Here is a 16,888-nt window from a genome sequence, read left to right as displayed (position 1 = left end):
TATGGGAACTGTATGAATTGAGTCATTGGTTTAAAATGGCTCGCTCACTAACAGACACAATTTGAGAGAAGAATATAGACACACAGAATATAGATGCCTTTCAAATGTTTGGGTAGGCTAAAATATGTTTTTGAAAGACGTCTCTTATGGTCAACAAGGCTGCATTTAGGGATGGGCAACGATTAATCGCGATTAATCACTTTCAAAATAAAAGTTTGTGTTTACATAATATATGTGTGTGTGGTGTATATAATTCATTTGTATATATAAATACCCACACATGCATGTATATATTTAAGAAAAATGTGTTATTAATATATCAAATATTTATATTTATATTTAATATTAATTGTGAATAAATATATATAAAATGTACACATACACATATTTCTTAAATATATACATGCATGTGTGGGTATTTATATATACAAATTAATTATACACACTACACACACATATATTATGTAAACACAAACTTTTATTTTGGATGCGATTAATCGCGATTAATCGTTGCCCATCCCTAGCTGCATTCGAACAAGATACAGTTCAAATTGTAATATTATTACAGTATTATAATAATGGTTTTCTATTTTTACAATCTTTGAAAATTATTCAAGCAAGTGTCAGTCTTCAGTGTCACATGATCCTTCAGAAATCATTGTAATATGCTGATTTGCTGCTCATTCATTTAATATTGAAAACAGTTGTGCAGCTTAATATTTTTTGTGAAAACCATAATTTTCAGGATTCTTTGATGAATAGAAAGTTCATAAGGACAACATTATTTGTCACTTTTTATCATTTTACATCCTTGCTGAATAAAAATGGTAATTTCTTTTTAAAATAAAATCTTACTAACCCCAAACTTTTGAACGGTAGTAGATAGTATATGTAATTAGGATTAATTATTTGGTGCTTTATCAAAAGTATTCAAGAAACCTTAAAATAACTATAATCTTTAAATGCATTGAGAATCTGAATTCCTCACAATTCACATCACTACATCTTTTTGGTGCAGATGAGATGAGATGTTGTAGAGTGGCTGTTTCTGGATGATATTGTCCTCCGCTAAGTGCTCTTATTAGATTTGTGATGAGTAGAGGAGATCGCCTTACAGCAGAGGATTGAAATAGGTCAAGATATGTGGAATAAATGATGGAGAGCATGTTTGTTTCCTTGCTATCCGTTTTTGAAAAGATTTGAGTGAGACCCTTTGGTTAGTGCTGTATTTTTTTTAGGTGATAATAATAGCTGAACTTCAGCTCTTTATTAATATAGCTTAAATTAAATTACCCTAAAAAATTAATGTTTAACATTAAAAACGTAATGTTAATGCTTTTGACTAAAAAACTAGAAGGTTAATAGACATGCTATGCATCAACTGCCCATACAACTTTATATATTAATATTTGGAATGCCAACACAGCCGAGCTCCAAATATTAACATATTGCGAACATATTTGGGTGGCTTTTATGACCATTTTATCTGTTCATTTTGTTTTTCTACTTTTGAAAATATGACATATTAGACACTACAGCGTCATCCATCTACTGTACGATGTAGAATGACTTCTCACATTGCATTCACATTACTTTGTAAAATACCAACAAGTTTACTTTTTTCATATTAGGGTTACAAGTTCTTCTTGAAATGATTGCAGTCTCTTCCTCTGTGTCTTTGTGTTTCTTTCACACAGCGCTTTAATTTTGTGTCTCTGCCCACGGATGTGTTGGAGATTGAGGTGAAGGACAAGTTTGCCAAAAGCCGACCCATCATAAAGCGTTTCTTGGGCAAGCTGTCCATGCCAGTGCAAAGATTACTGGAGAAGCATGCTATCGGGTACGTACTCAAAGAAAATCAAACCTAAACTAAACTGAAAAAGAACATTTGTGGTGCTATCGAGTTGAAATACTAATTGCAAGGTGTTTTATAATAGTGATCGAGTGGTCAGTTACACTCTGGGTCGGAGGCTTCCAACAGAGCATGTGAGTGGCCAGCTGCAGTTCAGGTTTGAGATTACCTCCTCCATCCACCCAGGTAATTCCAGTTTTTATTCTACCTTTTATTAAACATAATAAATCCTTAAAGGAGTAGTTCACTTTAGAGGTCTTCACAGTGCACCCGAGACCCGTCGGCCCCGGACCCGACCCGGGACCCGTACGGGTTCGGGTCTATATTTTAAATGATCAGCCGGGTCGGGTCCGAATCTATTACTTCGGGTCCCGGGTCTGTTTAACATTGTGTGTAATACCAACACATTCTCATCCTTTAGCGTCATATAGGACGCGCTGTATAACAAAACGGCGAAATACTACTCACATGGCACCCGTTATCGTTAATATAACACGCGCTGAGAACGGGCTGGTAATACATGTGCGATTGGAGTGCAATCTCAAGCGCGTGTCATGTTTCTATGGCAACCAGAGCAGAGCTTCCGCCAAACCGCGCTTTGCATTTTCTCCAATGTTTATAATAATATAAATGAACCGTCTTGTTTAATCTTAAAGTTTTGGTGGTCAGATTCAGACTCAATGAAGAGCAGAGAGCACAGATATGATCAAGCTGAACAAGCAATCGTTATTATAGTTAACTCGAGTCAGAATGTGCATGTGCAAGGCTGCATTTTTCATCCATCACCGTGACATCAAGTGGACTAAGCTTGGAAAAACGAGAGAAATAACATGGATAGAACTTTCTTGTCAGTGGATTGTAATGCATCACAGTCAGTCAGATAACGTCAGGAAGTGAGACGACGGCTACTAAAATTAGGTAAGACAAAACGTTTTATTTTTCGCATAAATAATATGTGACAATCGGGTCCAGTTGGGTTTGTGTCTTCCTGCCGGGTTCGGGTTCAGTTTTCAAATAATAGACAGGTCCAGGTCGGGTCCGGGCAGTACATTTATGGCATTTCTCGGGTCTGCACGGGTCCGGGTCCAACTTTTGAAATGAACGACGGGTCCGGGTCGGTTCGGTGTAGCACATTACGGGTCTCTTCCGGGTCGGGCATGAATTTTTGGACCCGTGAAGACCTCTAGTTCACTTTAAAAAAAAAAAACATTTGCTGATAATTTACTCACCCCCACGTCATCCAAGATGTCCATGTCTTTCAATCTTCAGTCAAAAAGGTTTTTGATGAAGACATTACAGGATTTTTCTCCATATAATGGACTTCAATGGGAACCAAACGGTTCAAGGTCCAATTGAGAGTTTCAGTGCAGCTTCAAAGGGCTTTAAACGACACCAGACGATGAATAAGGGTCTTATCTAGTGAAACGATCGGTCGTTTAAAAAATAAATCAAAAAGTTTGTTTTATTAGCACAAATGCTCGCCTTGCTCTGTTCTGTGATGTGCATTCGTGACTCTCCTGTTCGAACTCGTTCATCAAAATGAACAAATCTTTTTTTCGAGTCTTCATTTCGTTCGTTGAATGAACGAACGTTCGTTGAATGAACGAAATACTCAAACAGATTTGTTCATTTTGATGCACGAGTTCCGAACCGTGAAATTAAATCGAATCGAAGATTTGGAGAATCGTGACACCCCTAATTATTAAAGGATTAGTTCACTTTTCAAAAAACTTTTGCTGATAATTTACTCACCCCCATTTTTCTCCATATAATGGACTTCAATGGGAACCAAACGGTTCAAGGTCTAAAAGAAATTTCAGTACAAACTGCAAACTGTTCAAAGGGCTTTAAACGATTCCAGACGATGAATAAGGGTCTTATCAAGCGAAACGATCGCTCATTTTAAAAAAAAAATAAAATAAAGTTTAAGTTTTATAAGATCAAACGCTCGCCTTGCTCTGTTCTGTGGTGCACGTTTGTGGCTCTCCTGTTCGAACTCGTTCAACAAAATGAACAAATCTTTTTCCAAATCAATTCGTTTGTTTCTTTCGCCGAATGAACCAAATGACTCGGAAAAAGATTTGTTCGTTTTGATGAACGAGTTCGAACAGGAGTGCGTTACAGAACAGAGCAAGGCGAGCGTTTGAGCTTACAAAACTTAAACTTTGTTATTTATTTATAAAACAAGCGATCGTTTCGCTTGATAAGACCCTTATTCATCGTCTGGAGTCGTTTAAAGCCCTTTGAACAGTTTGCAGTTTGTACTTAAAGTTTCTTTCGGAACTTGAACCGTTTGGTTCCCATTGAAGTCCATTATATGGAGAAAAATCCTGGAATGTTTTCATCAAAAACCTTAATTTCTTTTCGACTGAAGAAAGAAAGACATGGACATCTTGGATGACATGGGGGTGAGTAAATTATCAGCAAAAGTTTTTTGAACTACTCCTTTAATGTCTTAACTGTCAATTTTGATCTATTAAATCAAATGCATCCTTCCTGAATAAAAGTATTCATTGCTGATCCTAAACATTTGAGCAGTAGTTTAGTTAATTATCATGAACCATCACATGCTTCTAATACTGGTTTAATCAGTCCACTCATGATAGCATTAAAAAGTCATATTATTTCCACTATTGTACCATGTGGTCACATGTTTCTGTCCTCTCCACAGATGATGAGGACATGTCTCTCAGTACAGAGCAGCCAGTGGCAGTCCATCCTCAAGCAGAAGACACCATGAGCTTAAACCAGGAGGCCCCAGAGTTGCCCTTAGATGGAGATACAGCTTCTGTAGAGATGCCCATGGACGTTGAATCCGGGCAGAACTGTCCAACTGAGGAAGATGCAATAGAGGAAGAGCCTTTAGAGACAGAGCAGCAGGAGGCGGCTGCCGCGAGCCGCGAACAAATGGAGCAAGGTGGACCCGACATGGAAGTACAAGAGACGGTCCAAGAGGAGGCAGAATCTGATAGTGCCTTCGCCGATGAGCCTGCTGGAGTCGAAGAGGAGGCGATCTCGGACCCGCAGCCAGTTTCAGAGGACCCAGAGGTGGATCTGGAGGAAGGCTGCTCGCTCAGGATCAGAACCACACCGAGACGGAAGCCACGACCCTGCTCTCTACCCGTGTCCGAGCTGGAGACCGTCATCGCTTCAGCCTGTGGCGAACCCGAGACGCCACGCTCCCATTACATCCGAATCCACCACCTGCTGCACAGCCTGCCATCCACCCAAACTCAACCAGGAGATGCAGCTCCCGACAGGCCGCAGGGCGTAGAGGAGGAGGAAGAGGAGGAGGAGGAAGAGGGTGCGACACTCGAGCCTCATGCTTTAACACCCAACGGCCCCCGCAGGACGCTTCCCCGCAGCCGCTCACACGAGCGCCTCTCCGACCTCATTCAAATGCTCGACGGAGATGGGCAACCGCTCGGGGCTGAGGGCCAAACCGGAGTTCAGAGGTCACCAGGGGAAAGCGAATGCGATTTGAGCCCGGTGCCCTGCTGCAGTCATATGGCACATCCAGTGCGGGCGGCGTCTCTAGACAGCGCGCGTAGATCCGAGAGCACTGTGTTCTCCTCACAGGATGACGAGGACGAGATGGACAGGGTGAACGGTATTCTGGGATTTGAGGGAGAGACCGAACAAGGCGCTAAGAAACGGGAGCCGGGGGATGGAAGCTGTCAGTGGGAGGAGGCGCCAGACAGTCACGTCCAGAGCCCGCATGGCATTATGGAGAACGGAGAATCACCTGTAGCTGGTCCGAGCAGCAGGAGTGAGTAGATTGGGTTTCCATGCATACAGTAGATTATGTGTTATTATTATTTTTTTAATAAGGTCTAGGTTTTCCCTTTAGCAGCTACTCTAAAGCAGAGGTGTCCAAACTCGGTCCTGGAGGGCCACTGTCCTGCAGAGTTTAGCTCCAACCCCAATTAAACGTACCTGAAACAGCTAATCAAGGTCTTGATTGGCTGTTGAAGGTCATTAGGCATGCTAAAAACTAGAGCCAGACCAGAGAATGTCTAATTGAAGAGAATTGGCACTGGCTGGTTACTTCCGGTTTCTGGACTGGCTGCAGTAACACGTCTCTGTCCATGTGGGGGCGCTCGCGGTCGAGTGCAGAATGAATGGGAGTCAATGGGGTTTCACCCCCAGAAATCCACTTTTCTCAGGATGGAATTTTTTGTCAAGTAATTTTAAAGTTGCATTCAAAGGGAAAATTCTGAAAATTGCATTTTTAAGTTCACTTATCTGTTGTAAAAATCCTTTCAAAAATGTCATGACGTCACACAATAGCAGAATGCTAGCGTGTTCCGGCCAACAACGGCCTAATCTGTAAGAAATCGAAAGGACATAAGTACTCGTTCATTCGACTTTTGGCCTATAATCTATATTGAACTTGCGGAACCAACAATAAAATCTATTTTGATTTAACAACAAGCAGGTGAAAGAGACACTTTTAGCCGTTTAGCCCCATAGACTCCCATTCATTCTGCTCTCGCCCGTGATCACCTCCAGTGGAATTCTAAAGGAACTGCAACCAAGATAATACACAATAGGGCTAATAGGAAGTGCCAAGGCTCTCCGTTAGACGGGCTCTGGCCAGACCGATTTATCGGCAGGCCGTTATTATCGGCCGATATTAGGCATTTTCCAAACTATCGGTATCGGCAGTTATAATGGCCGATAAATGAACATTTCAAAAATAAAATAAAAATGGACGAAACGCGCTTGAACCATGTCATGAGTGTTGGAGTTGTATAGTTTGTCCACCAGAGGGCACTCTACACCATTCCTGTTGGCAACACTCGTTGGAGTTGGGCACGAGACATACATTGCTTGAATAACAATTAAAAGAACATCCCCGTCAGTTCTCTTAACTCAAATAAGCAGGACAAAATTTGTGACTATCATGTCCAGTTTCGCTGCTGTTAAATAAGCCGAGAGTGAAGCGGAATCAGCTAGTAATAATTACGTTTTGTTGTTACAGTGTAGTTGACTGACTGTCCTTTTAACTTTTGACAATGTGACTGAAGTATTTCTTTAATAGTGCATGACAGTTATAGCAATGAGATGTATCATCTCTCCCTGGCCTGTTATATTGAAAATGTAAGTTTTGCAATTTGCAGTATGACGTAATCCATTGCTAAATTATGGCTCATCATAGACTAGCTAACCACAAAGCTACTATCATCAGTGTGTTCTGTTGTGACAATAAAAGAAACAAGTTTCTTTTTAAAATGCATTATCATATTATTTTAGTTAAAACTCATAAATAACTACAAATAACTAATGTTAGGGAAATCTGTTAATGTTTTGTTGCGCGTTATATCGGCCAATATATCGGAATATCGGATTTTAAAACCAACCAATATTTGTATCGGTATCGGCCTTCAAAATCCTTTATCGGTTGGGCTCTACTAAAAACTTACAAGCAATTGTGTTGAGGCAAGTTGGAACTAAACTAACTATGTAGGACAGTGGGTTTCCAGGACCGAGTTTGGACACTTCTGCTATAAAGTATCTATGAAGAATGCCCTGGCTTGTGTTTGTGGTATGTTTAGGAGAATGTCCTTTGCCTTGTAACCATCCTGCAGTGAGCCAGCTACCAGCACTGCGGCCCGACCCACATCACTATCCCACCATAGACGAGCCGCTGCCCCCAAGTGAGTTCTGCTGTCTCATCACGCACTGTAATTTATTCTATGTACTACAGATGATTCGCCTATAAATTATACATAGTTATCAAAATAATAATATATATTAAAGAAATGAATACTTTTATACAGCAAGGACACATTAAATTGATATTAAGTGACAGTCAATCAATGTTACAAAAGATTTCTATGAATGCTGCTGTTCTTTCTGTTTATGAGTAGATTCACTCCACAGTTTCCACATGAATATTAAAGGGTTAGTTCACCCAAAAATGAAAATTCTGTCAGTATTTACTCACCCTCATGTTGTTCCAACCCCGTAAGACCTGTAAGTTCATCTTCGGAACACAAATTAAGATATTTAAGATATTAAGATCGCTCCTGTATACAGTCCATAGGCTTCTTGAGGGACTGGCTCTTGCTGTCCTCGAAAAGTCATTAAAGACATCGTTAAAATAGTCCAAGTGACTACAGGGGCTCAATCTTAAGTTTATCAAACGACGAGAACACTTTTGTGCGCAAAAAAACAACAAAAATAACGACTTTATTTCAACTATTCATTTATTTCTCTCTCTGCGTGAGTCAGGTTACTAGTTTAATAGCGTAAGCTTCTGTTCTTGTACGTCACACGTGTCACACACACATGACCAGCGTCGGCCAATAGTGAGCCTACGTGTGACGTAGCTCTACGCAATCACACTACGTTAACTGACTACAGGCTCATGGAGAAGGAAGTGAATAGTTGAAATAAAGTCGTTATTTTTGTTGTTTTTTTGCGCACAAAAGTGTTCTCGTCGTTTGATAAACTTAAGATTGAGCCCCTGTAGTCACTTGGACTATTTTAACGATGTCTTTAATGACTTTTCGAGGACAGCAAGAGCCAGTTCCTCAAGAAGCCTATGGACTGTATGCAGGAGTGATCTTAATATCTTAAATATCTTAATTTGTGTTCCGAAGATGAACGAAGGTCTTACGGGGTTGGAACAACATGAGGGTGAGTAAATACTGACAGAATTTTCATTTTTGGGTGAACTAACCCTTTAAGCAGCACTACGGTTTTAAACATTGATAATAATAAGAAATGTATTTGAGCACTAAATCAGTATATTACAATGGTTTCTAAAGGATCACTGAAGACTTGAGTTATAATGCTGAAAATTCAGCTTTGACAATGGAATAAATGACATTTTTAAAAATGCATACAAGATTATGTTTTTGCTGTATTTTCACCAAATAAATGCAGCCTTGGTGAGCATAAGAGACTTCTTATAAAAACATTAAGAAATTCAGACACCAACCTTTTTTAATGGTAGTGCATGTACCTTTTTTATATTGCATTAATTTAATTGATTTAAAAAAATAATAATTTATAAATAAAGATTTTCAAAAACCTCAATTATCACCAATAGAATTTTTAAATGAATAATATGAGGTCTTATGTCTATTACGAAACATCAGATAATGTATGAGCAAAATGTTACTTCACAAAAAATGTGCATAGCATGATATTAACTCATGTTTTATTTATTTGCAGAAAGTAATTATTTTTTATACATTTTGTTGCCTTTTAAATTGGAAGTTGGATGAAAGTTCAGATGGAAGTTCAAATTGTTGAAATTGCATCATCAAAACTGTAAAATCCATCCAAATGCATCACTTTCTCATGGTTTACCGTCCTTCATTGCATTTCACAGCCATAGAGAGTCAAAATACAACCACTTGGACGCAAACAGACTTTCTGTTCAGGCATGAGTATTTTCAGTCTCACTCTCACTAACCCACGCTGTGAGATATCGTCACAGATTACTGTTCTGCCGTAACCCACTCAAACAAGTCTGCTTTCAAAGATATCAGATATCATGAAAATATCGTCTTCGTTTTCAAGCTGCTGGGGTGTGCGTGTTTGTGTAGTTTACCCAAAAAGTGAGTCAAATCTGAAACAGGAGGGGACTTTTGAGGTGTTCTAAATAATGGTGGCACTAAATAATACCAATTAAAGGAGCCACATAAGATAAGATTGTGGCCAAAACTGGTACTGCAATCACTTTCAAATTACTGTAGAGCGGTGTATCCCCTTCCCCCTGACTCGAGGTTGCCAGATAGGCTGCAGGATCCAACATTTTCTTTATCCGACACGTTTGTATCTGCTATTGATATTAATATTTGAAATGGACATTGATTTCTTAATGTCTAGTGACATATTAGGGCCATTTTATGATTATTTGAAATACATTTTTTACATACAGCTCCTTTTAAAGTAAAAAAAAAAGTCAAAAGTAAGCAATCAAACCTTAATACTCAAAATATTTTTGCCTGGCAGACCAGAATATCGACTCTGGCATCAAATGTGTGTTTGTGTTTTGTTTGGCATGCTCAGACTGGGAGGCCCGTATCGACAGTCACGGTCGTGTTTTCTACGTGGATCACATTAATCGGACCACCACATGGCAACGGCCCACGTCCGCAGCCACGCCGGATGGCCTGCGCAGGTCTGGTTCTGTCCAACAGATGGAGCAGCTCAACAGGAGGTAAACAGCACTGTTTATCAGCCGTTCCTCTTAGTAAACCAACATTTTACACTTCTTTTAAAAACAATCTGGAATACAGATAACTGATCTGTATTCCAGATTGTTTTTCCAGGATGCACCATCTTTTGCTGTGATTTTTGTGTGAGCATATCAGTGAACACCCCAGACCACTCGGTGAGTTTCACGTCTTTGTAAACTAAAGTTTTATGCGTTTAAGAAGGATTGTTCCTGTGCGCCTATGCAACCATTGTAGAGGTGTGGGGGTGCTACCACAGAATCCGAAAAATCTCGGGACAGCAGCATCTGTCTAAAAAACAATCTTAACCATTCTATGTCATCAGAAACGATCTTAAAACAGGGCTTTAATTGTAAAATACCGAACTTGTCCTTTAAAAGAAATGGGCACATGACAGTATACAGCAGCTTCAGTACTAATTGCATAATTCAAAGGCAATGATTCATTTTCACAGCTCTTGGCTCAAATGATGCTTTAACCCTCTGGGCTTCTTCGTAAATGGGTTACACTTAGCTTCCTCCCGGTCAAAAACGGACGAAGCCTTAAAATTTTACTTTACTTCTTCCCAGGATAACCATTCAAATATATTTTTGTTCTATAATATTTTCTGATTATTATTTAGAATTTTTAGAATTTTTTATGATACTTTGCATTAATTATATAATTTTTATGAGCTATTTTTTCCATTAAAATTAATATACATATTTTTATTTTATGTTGTTTTTTATTTTTTTTTCCAATAAATACACCATTTCACATCAAAATAGAGTGTCAGCTAATAAAAAAAAAATAATTCAAGTAGAAGAGCGCCACCTAGTGGCTTTAAAAAATAGTTAAATGTGTGCAATGTCCTGTACAGCCTGTAGGCTGCCTATAGCTTCCTATTCAAATACATAGAAAGTTTCTATGTATTTGAAAAAGGCTTTTTGATTCTTTTTGTTGGTTTAGACATGATTTCTCATGTCTGTGTGCGTGTGAGTGTGAGTGCGCATTTGAGCAAGATTTTTTTCTCAATTATTGATTTTATTTTTCATATTCTACAAATTTACTGGTGCAGTCTTGCCAGTTTATCTGTGTATGTGTGTGTGGGGGGGGGGGGGGGTGTCACCCCTTCATTGCTGTACACTTTTTTTTTGCACAGTTGCTTGTTTTTTTTTTAGCATCTGTAGCTTGTACCACCAAAAGTTTCTCTGAGTTTTCCTATTTTTTCGTATTTCCTATTCATTTCCTATGTCGGTCATTTTTGACCGGGAGGAAGCTAAGTGTGACTTTTTTTTTTTTACGACCCTTTAACAAATCAGAATCATCTCCTTGATTTTTTTGTGTGTTCATATAGGTAATACAACAAAAGTCACCAAGTTTCAGCCCGATCCGATCAAGCAAAAAAATTAAACTTTTAAAAACGTAACAGTTTTCGGTCATTTTTGACCAAAGAAGCCCAGAGGGTTAAAGGTCTTTGTCTAGACCTTTTTTCTATAAAACAAGTAGGCCCTATAAAACATGCACTCTTTTGCCACCTACAGGACAACAATATAGGATGTTGGCAGAAGTGTGTTTGAGGTCATGTTTCCACAATGAATGTAATAGGGGATCCTCACGCTGATACGTAGGACTTCCGGATTCAGTGATCTTTGTGCACTGCCACATCCGTTGAATCACCGATCCCGCTGGCGAACTGATGAAGGACTACACTAAGTTTATTTATACGGCATCCCTGGTAAATTAGTCTGATTCACTAACGTGTCGGCTGCAAACAAACGTGCTACCTTGTTTTATTTTAAAGTTTTAATCCACTTCTTCCTTATACTCAATTCAGTCGGGAATCCATGAAAACTTAAGTAGGGTTGGCGTTGTTGATTAGATTTACAACGTGGAACAGAGCAGTGACGTATATATAGCCTTCGTCTCAGGCATTGTTGAACTCCGTCGGAAGTGGACATGCACAAAGTTGACAAATCCCGCCCATGAAACCCGGAAGCGTGATAAAAAATTCCCTATTAAAGGCTGTTTATTTAAGAGACCTCAAGCAGTGGATGACAGATGTAGATTATCCTTAAAGCACACAAAGCGTTACTGTACCATAAGGGTTATGTAAATGAGGGTATACGGGTAGAAATAGTTGTAAATGATTTTAATGATGGGAGTGATATTTGTGACTATAACAATACTCTTGTACACTCGACAGGTATCAGACCATCCAGAGGACGATGGCCACTGAAAGGAGAGACGAGGAGTCGGGCAGCCCCCGCAGCGAGAGAACAGCCAACACTGAAACCGACTCGCCTCCACAAACAACCGGTAACTTCATAAACATTCAAATCTATTCAATTCACATTTATTTGTTTAGCTCTTTTCACAATTAATATTTCACAATTAATAGAGTTGAGGAGAGACGCGCCATGTTCTCCGGGTCATTGTCAGAAGATCACTTTACTTCTACAGAGTCCAGCAGTCAAATTCATCACTCACCCAGAGTTCTTCACTGTGCTTCACGCTAATTATGTGAGTTGCTACCACAATACACATTTATTTATTTTATATATAGAGTAGAGTATTTAATTTACACCACAGTTTGGTAAAGTTAAAGTTTGGGGTCAGTTTTTGTTTTATTTTTGTATGAAATAATACATTCATTCATCAAGGATGCATTAAATTGATCGAAAGTAAAGACATTTATAGTGTTACGAAAGATTTATATTTCAATAAGTGCTGATCTTTTGAACTTTCAATGTAATATGTAATAAATTACATTTTAAAATATATTAAGATTGAAAACAGTCATTTTAAATGGTAATAATATTTCACAATATTACTGTTTTAACTGGATTTTTGATCAAATAAATGCAGTCATGGTGAACAAGAGAGATTCTTTGGACAATCTTACAGACACCAAACTTTTGAATGGTAGTGTGTGCTGTAATTTATGCCAATGTTATGTTAACTTCCTCTTTTTGTTATATAGGGAGCGTATCGTATGTTCACCAACAGCTCGTGTCTGAAACACATGGTCCTGAAGATCAGGCGGGATGCTCGAAACTTTGAGCGCTACCAGCACAATCGTGACCTGGTGACCTTCTTGAATAGGTTTGCTGATGCTCAGCTGGAGCTGCCGCGTGGCTGGGAGATCAAAACAGACCCACAGGGGAAGGTACACCTCAGCACGCAGTTCTTAAAGGGATAGTTCACTTTGAAATTCATTTTTGGTATGTTTTATCTGACCTCAAGGGCATCCAAAATGTAGGTGTATTTGTTTCCGCAGTAGTTTCAATTTTGATTTTTTTAGGTCAAACCGTTCTTGTCTATCAGTCATATAATGCAGGTCTATGGTCACCACCTCAAAGAGCATGCACAGAGAAGTCCAAATTAAACATGATTTAATGACTCGTAAATGTAAGTACACATTGATGGCCTAAGACACGAAACGAGCGGTTTGTGTGAGAAAACGAACAGTATTTATATTGTTTTTACCTCTTGTAACCACAGCCACGTCCAAGTGATCCGAGGGCGTGAGCGTTTCGGTCTGCGCAAGCGCCGGAAGTGATCTCTCGCACGTGTACGTCACTCAATAATTTTGGAAGTGTTACCTTTCAATTTGAAGATCTAAACATATTTAGATATATAGGCAATGGAATAAATCATAATGCATAAATCATAATGCATAAATCGCAATGGAAGATGATTTCGATATAACAACAATGTTTATTTTTTTGACGTGGCTGTGGTTACAAGAGGTAAAACAATATAAATACTGTTCGTTTTCTCACTCAAACTGCTCGTTTCGTGTCTTAGGCCATCAATGTGTACTTACATTTACGAGTCATTAAATCATGTTTCTAATTTGGACTTCTCTGTGCATGCTCTTTGAGGTGGTGACCATAGACCTCCATTATATCTGACAGACAAGAACGGTTTGACCTAAAAATATCAAAATTGAAACTACTGCGGAAACAACGACACCTACATCTTGGATGCCCTTGAGGTAAGATAAAACATACCAAAAATTAATTTCAAAGTGAACTATCCCTTTAACAGGGATAGTTCACAGCAGTGCCATTATTTCAACTGTTCGTCCTCCACTTTTCTCTGCAGTCGTTCTTTGTAGACCACAACAGTCGTGCCACAACCTTCATTGATCCCAGGATCCCCTTGCAAAACGGCAGATTGCCCAACCACCTGACGCATCGCCAGCACCTGCAGAGATTACGCAGCTACAGCGCAGGAGAGGTCAGACACACTCACAATCAAGAGGAAATTACTGTTACGTAACATTACAATGTTTATTAGTTCATTTATTCGCTTCCACATTGATTTCCAGGCATCAGAGGTGTCGCGCACCCGAGGGGTGTCTTTGTTAGCCAGGCCTGGAAACAGTCTGGTAGCAGCTATACGAAGCCAGCAGGAGCCAGTACCAATGGGTAAATTACACCGATAGCTGGATGACGTTGCTTTCTTTCTGAACTGGTAAAAAAAAAGCTATATTTATAAAAAGGTTAGTTCCAATCCTTGATTCTGATTGGTCAATAGCCGTGCTTTATTCATGATAAAACACGGCTATGACCGCTTCACCCAGTGGTTCTATTTAATCACTGCAGTTCCTGTGTTGTTTTTGATTTGAGCTTTCATGCATTTTACACATTGGAACGTTTTTGCTGTTCAACGGTCAGGGACTATTTTTTCTCTAGCGGTAGGATGGCTTTTGGACCCCATTTACACCTAGTATTAAAGTGCGATCTGTATCCAGATAAGTTATCCGGATAATAAGTACCGATTCCATTTACACCTGGCCACATAAATGTGTTTTTGCAAAACGGATTTAAATCCGATCTTCAACTCCCGCGTTATATGCAGATTTAATGGATTGCACGCCACCAAAAGCAACAGATATGAGCTGCATTTTATTGATCATCAGCTAATTTCCAAATCAAAGACATCAATAAGAGAGAGGGGCAACAGCCCTGGTAAGATAATTTAGTTTCTTTACTTGAACCAGATTGCGTTTACACCTAGTAAAGATCCGAACACAATGCGAGCCAGACTACCTCCAGATGTGGTCAGGCAGATCCGATCACAAACCGATCACAACGCATTTACACCTTGCATTAATATGCGTTTTTTATTATCCGGATAACTTATCTGGATACAGATCGCATTTTAATACCAGGTGTAAATGGGGTCTTAGTGATTTTACTTCATGAAAGTTGCATATTACATATTTAATACATATTATATAATATATAACATATAATAATACATATTTTTTTACTTTAATATTTTTATTGTGTGGTAACCGTTCTATAAAAGCAATAAGGTACTCGAGGCAATTGCTGTATCGTGAATAAGTAAGCCGTTACTTATTCACGATACAGCACAACCTCTCGTATTGCTTACGTATACACTCCCATTTAAAAGTTTGGGGTCAGTAAGATTTTTTTTTTCCAGCAAAGCCACCGTTTTTCCACCATTTTAAATTGATCAAAAATGACAGTAAAAAAAATGTATCACAGTTTTCACAAAATATAAATATAATTCACAATGATTATTGTAAGAAATGTTTTCCTTCTGTGTCCCAGCCTACAATGATAAGATTGTAGCATTTTTACGCCAACCAAACATCTTCGAGGTGCTACAGGAGCGACAGCCGAGTCTGGCGAGGAATCACTCGCTCAAGTATGACCCTCCACCTTTCTCTGTTATTGTAGTGAAATTTATCATGAGCACTTCCAAGCAGTTCTCAGTTGTTCGGGTGTGTTTATGTCTAAAGGGAAAAGGTGCTCCACATCCGAACCGAAGGCACACAGAGACTGGAGAAGCTGTCGTGTGATGCTGACCTGGTCATGCTGTTGAGGTAAATCACCCAACTGGCCACATGAAAACAAATGTACCTGTATAAGAATGCAAAGGTGTGCATTTGTAATTTATAAACCGTCTCACATGCTTTCTTCAGAATGTGTTTTGATTTGCCTTTCAGTTTGTTTGAGGAGGAAATCATGTCTTACGTTCCTCTCGCTTCATTTCACCCCGGGTTCAACTTCTCTCCGCGCTGCTCCCCCGGTTCTTCTCCACAGAACTCTCCAGGTGAGTAACCATAGGCCTCAGATGGTCTGCAAATGACATTATATTATTTAGAAGACAACTTGATTTGATAATTCCTAATTCAGGCCTCATTTGTATCTCCTGCCCAACTTTTCAAGACACATTAGCCCGTATACATCAGTGTTTAGCACTGGGATAGGATCTGAGATGGATATTAAAACCAGTTATTACAGAGCTCTCTGAAATGCTTGATTCTGATTGGCCAGTTGTGACACTCGATAATGTCAGTCGATAATGACTGTTGCCAATAGCGAAGCTGTAGGATGACGGCTCATCTGGGTATTTGAGACCGGCGCTTCCTTCGCTCATCATACCGTAGATTGACGCTGATGCAATTATTGAGTCTCACTGTAAAAAAAATATTTTCAAGATTTGTTATCACAACATATTTTCTTTTGTCAAATCAACTTTATAATAATTTATTTGTTTGAGATAACTTATTATTTTGAGTTTCTGATGATTAAATTAATCTCCTTCATTGTATTAACTCACTTTTTCCAGTTCAATCAACTTAAAATTTTAAGGCAACCCAGGTTACTTACTTTTTTAAGTTAAACCAACAATATTTTTTTACAGTGTAGTAATCGCAACATTTTTTCTTTTGTCAAATCAACTTAAATAATTTATTTAGTTCAGATAACATTTAATTTTGAGTTTCTGATGATTAAATTAATCTCCTTCATTGTATTAACTCACTTTTTCCAGTTCAATGAACTAAAAATTTTAAGGTTACTTACTTTTTTAAGTG

At 38.8% G+C, this 16,888-nt stretch overlaps 1 protein-coding gene and 1 long non-coding RNA gene across 4 annotated transcripts in view; one reads left to right on the top strand and one right to left on the bottom strand.

Moving 5' to 3' along the window:
• Nucleotides 1–16,888, top strand: part of hecw1b (HECT, C2 and WW domain containing E3 ubiquitin protein ligase 1b) — a 44,470-nt gene that overhangs the window by 17,973 nt on the left and 9,609 nt on the right. For 2 of the 3 annotated variants that reach the window (XM_039677327.2, XM_089131489.1), the window contains 13 exons: nt 1,698–1,840; nt 1,938–2,038; nt 4,524–5,621; nt 7,411–7,512; nt 9,881–10,031; nt 12,233–12,345; nt 12,428–12,549; nt 13,010–13,195; nt 14,137–14,271; nt 14,363–14,462; nt 15,618–15,714; nt 15,809–15,892; nt 16,016–16,122. In XM_039677327.2, the coding sequence (XP_039533261.2) occupies nt 1,698–1,840; nt 1,938–2,038; nt 4,524–5,621; nt 7,411–7,512; nt 9,881–10,031; nt 12,233–12,345; nt 12,428–12,549; nt 13,010–13,195; nt 14,137–14,271; nt 14,363–14,462; nt 15,618–15,714; nt 15,809–15,892; nt 16,016–16,122 (2,539 nt within the window). The remainder of the gene's footprint in view (nt 1–1,697; nt 1,841–1,937; nt 2,039–4,523; nt 5,622–7,410; nt 7,513–9,880; nt 10,032–12,232; nt 12,346–12,427; nt 12,550–13,009; nt 13,196–14,136; nt 14,272–14,362; nt 14,463–15,617; nt 15,715–15,808; nt 15,893–16,015; nt 16,123–16,888) is intronic. The other variant, XM_089131490.1, reaches the window with a different exon arrangement.
• The window catches only part of LOC148981493 (uncharacterized), a 139,530-nt gene continuing 138,429 nt past the window's right edge, over nt 15,788–16,888 (bottom strand). Inside the window, exons 3-4 of the long non-coding RNA XR_016168578.1 lie at nt 16,044–16,148; nt 15,788–15,929 (exon numbers count right to left, since the gene is read on the bottom strand). This is a non-coding gene — a long non-coding RNA (uncharacterized LOC148981493). The remainder of the gene's footprint in view (nt 15,930–16,043; nt 16,149–16,888) is intronic.

The sequence above is a fragment of the Pimephales promelas genome, chromosome 5 (genome assembly GCF_988280905.1).
Source record: "Pimephales promelas chromosome 5, fPimPro1.hap1.1, whole genome shotgun sequence".
NCBI classification, from domain to species: domain Eukaryota; kingdom Metazoa; phylum Chordata; class Actinopteri; order Cypriniformes; family Leuciscidae; genus Pimephales; species Pimephales promelas.
Note: the sequence above shows the minus strand (reverse complement) of the source record. Positions and strands in the feature narration are given on the sequence as shown.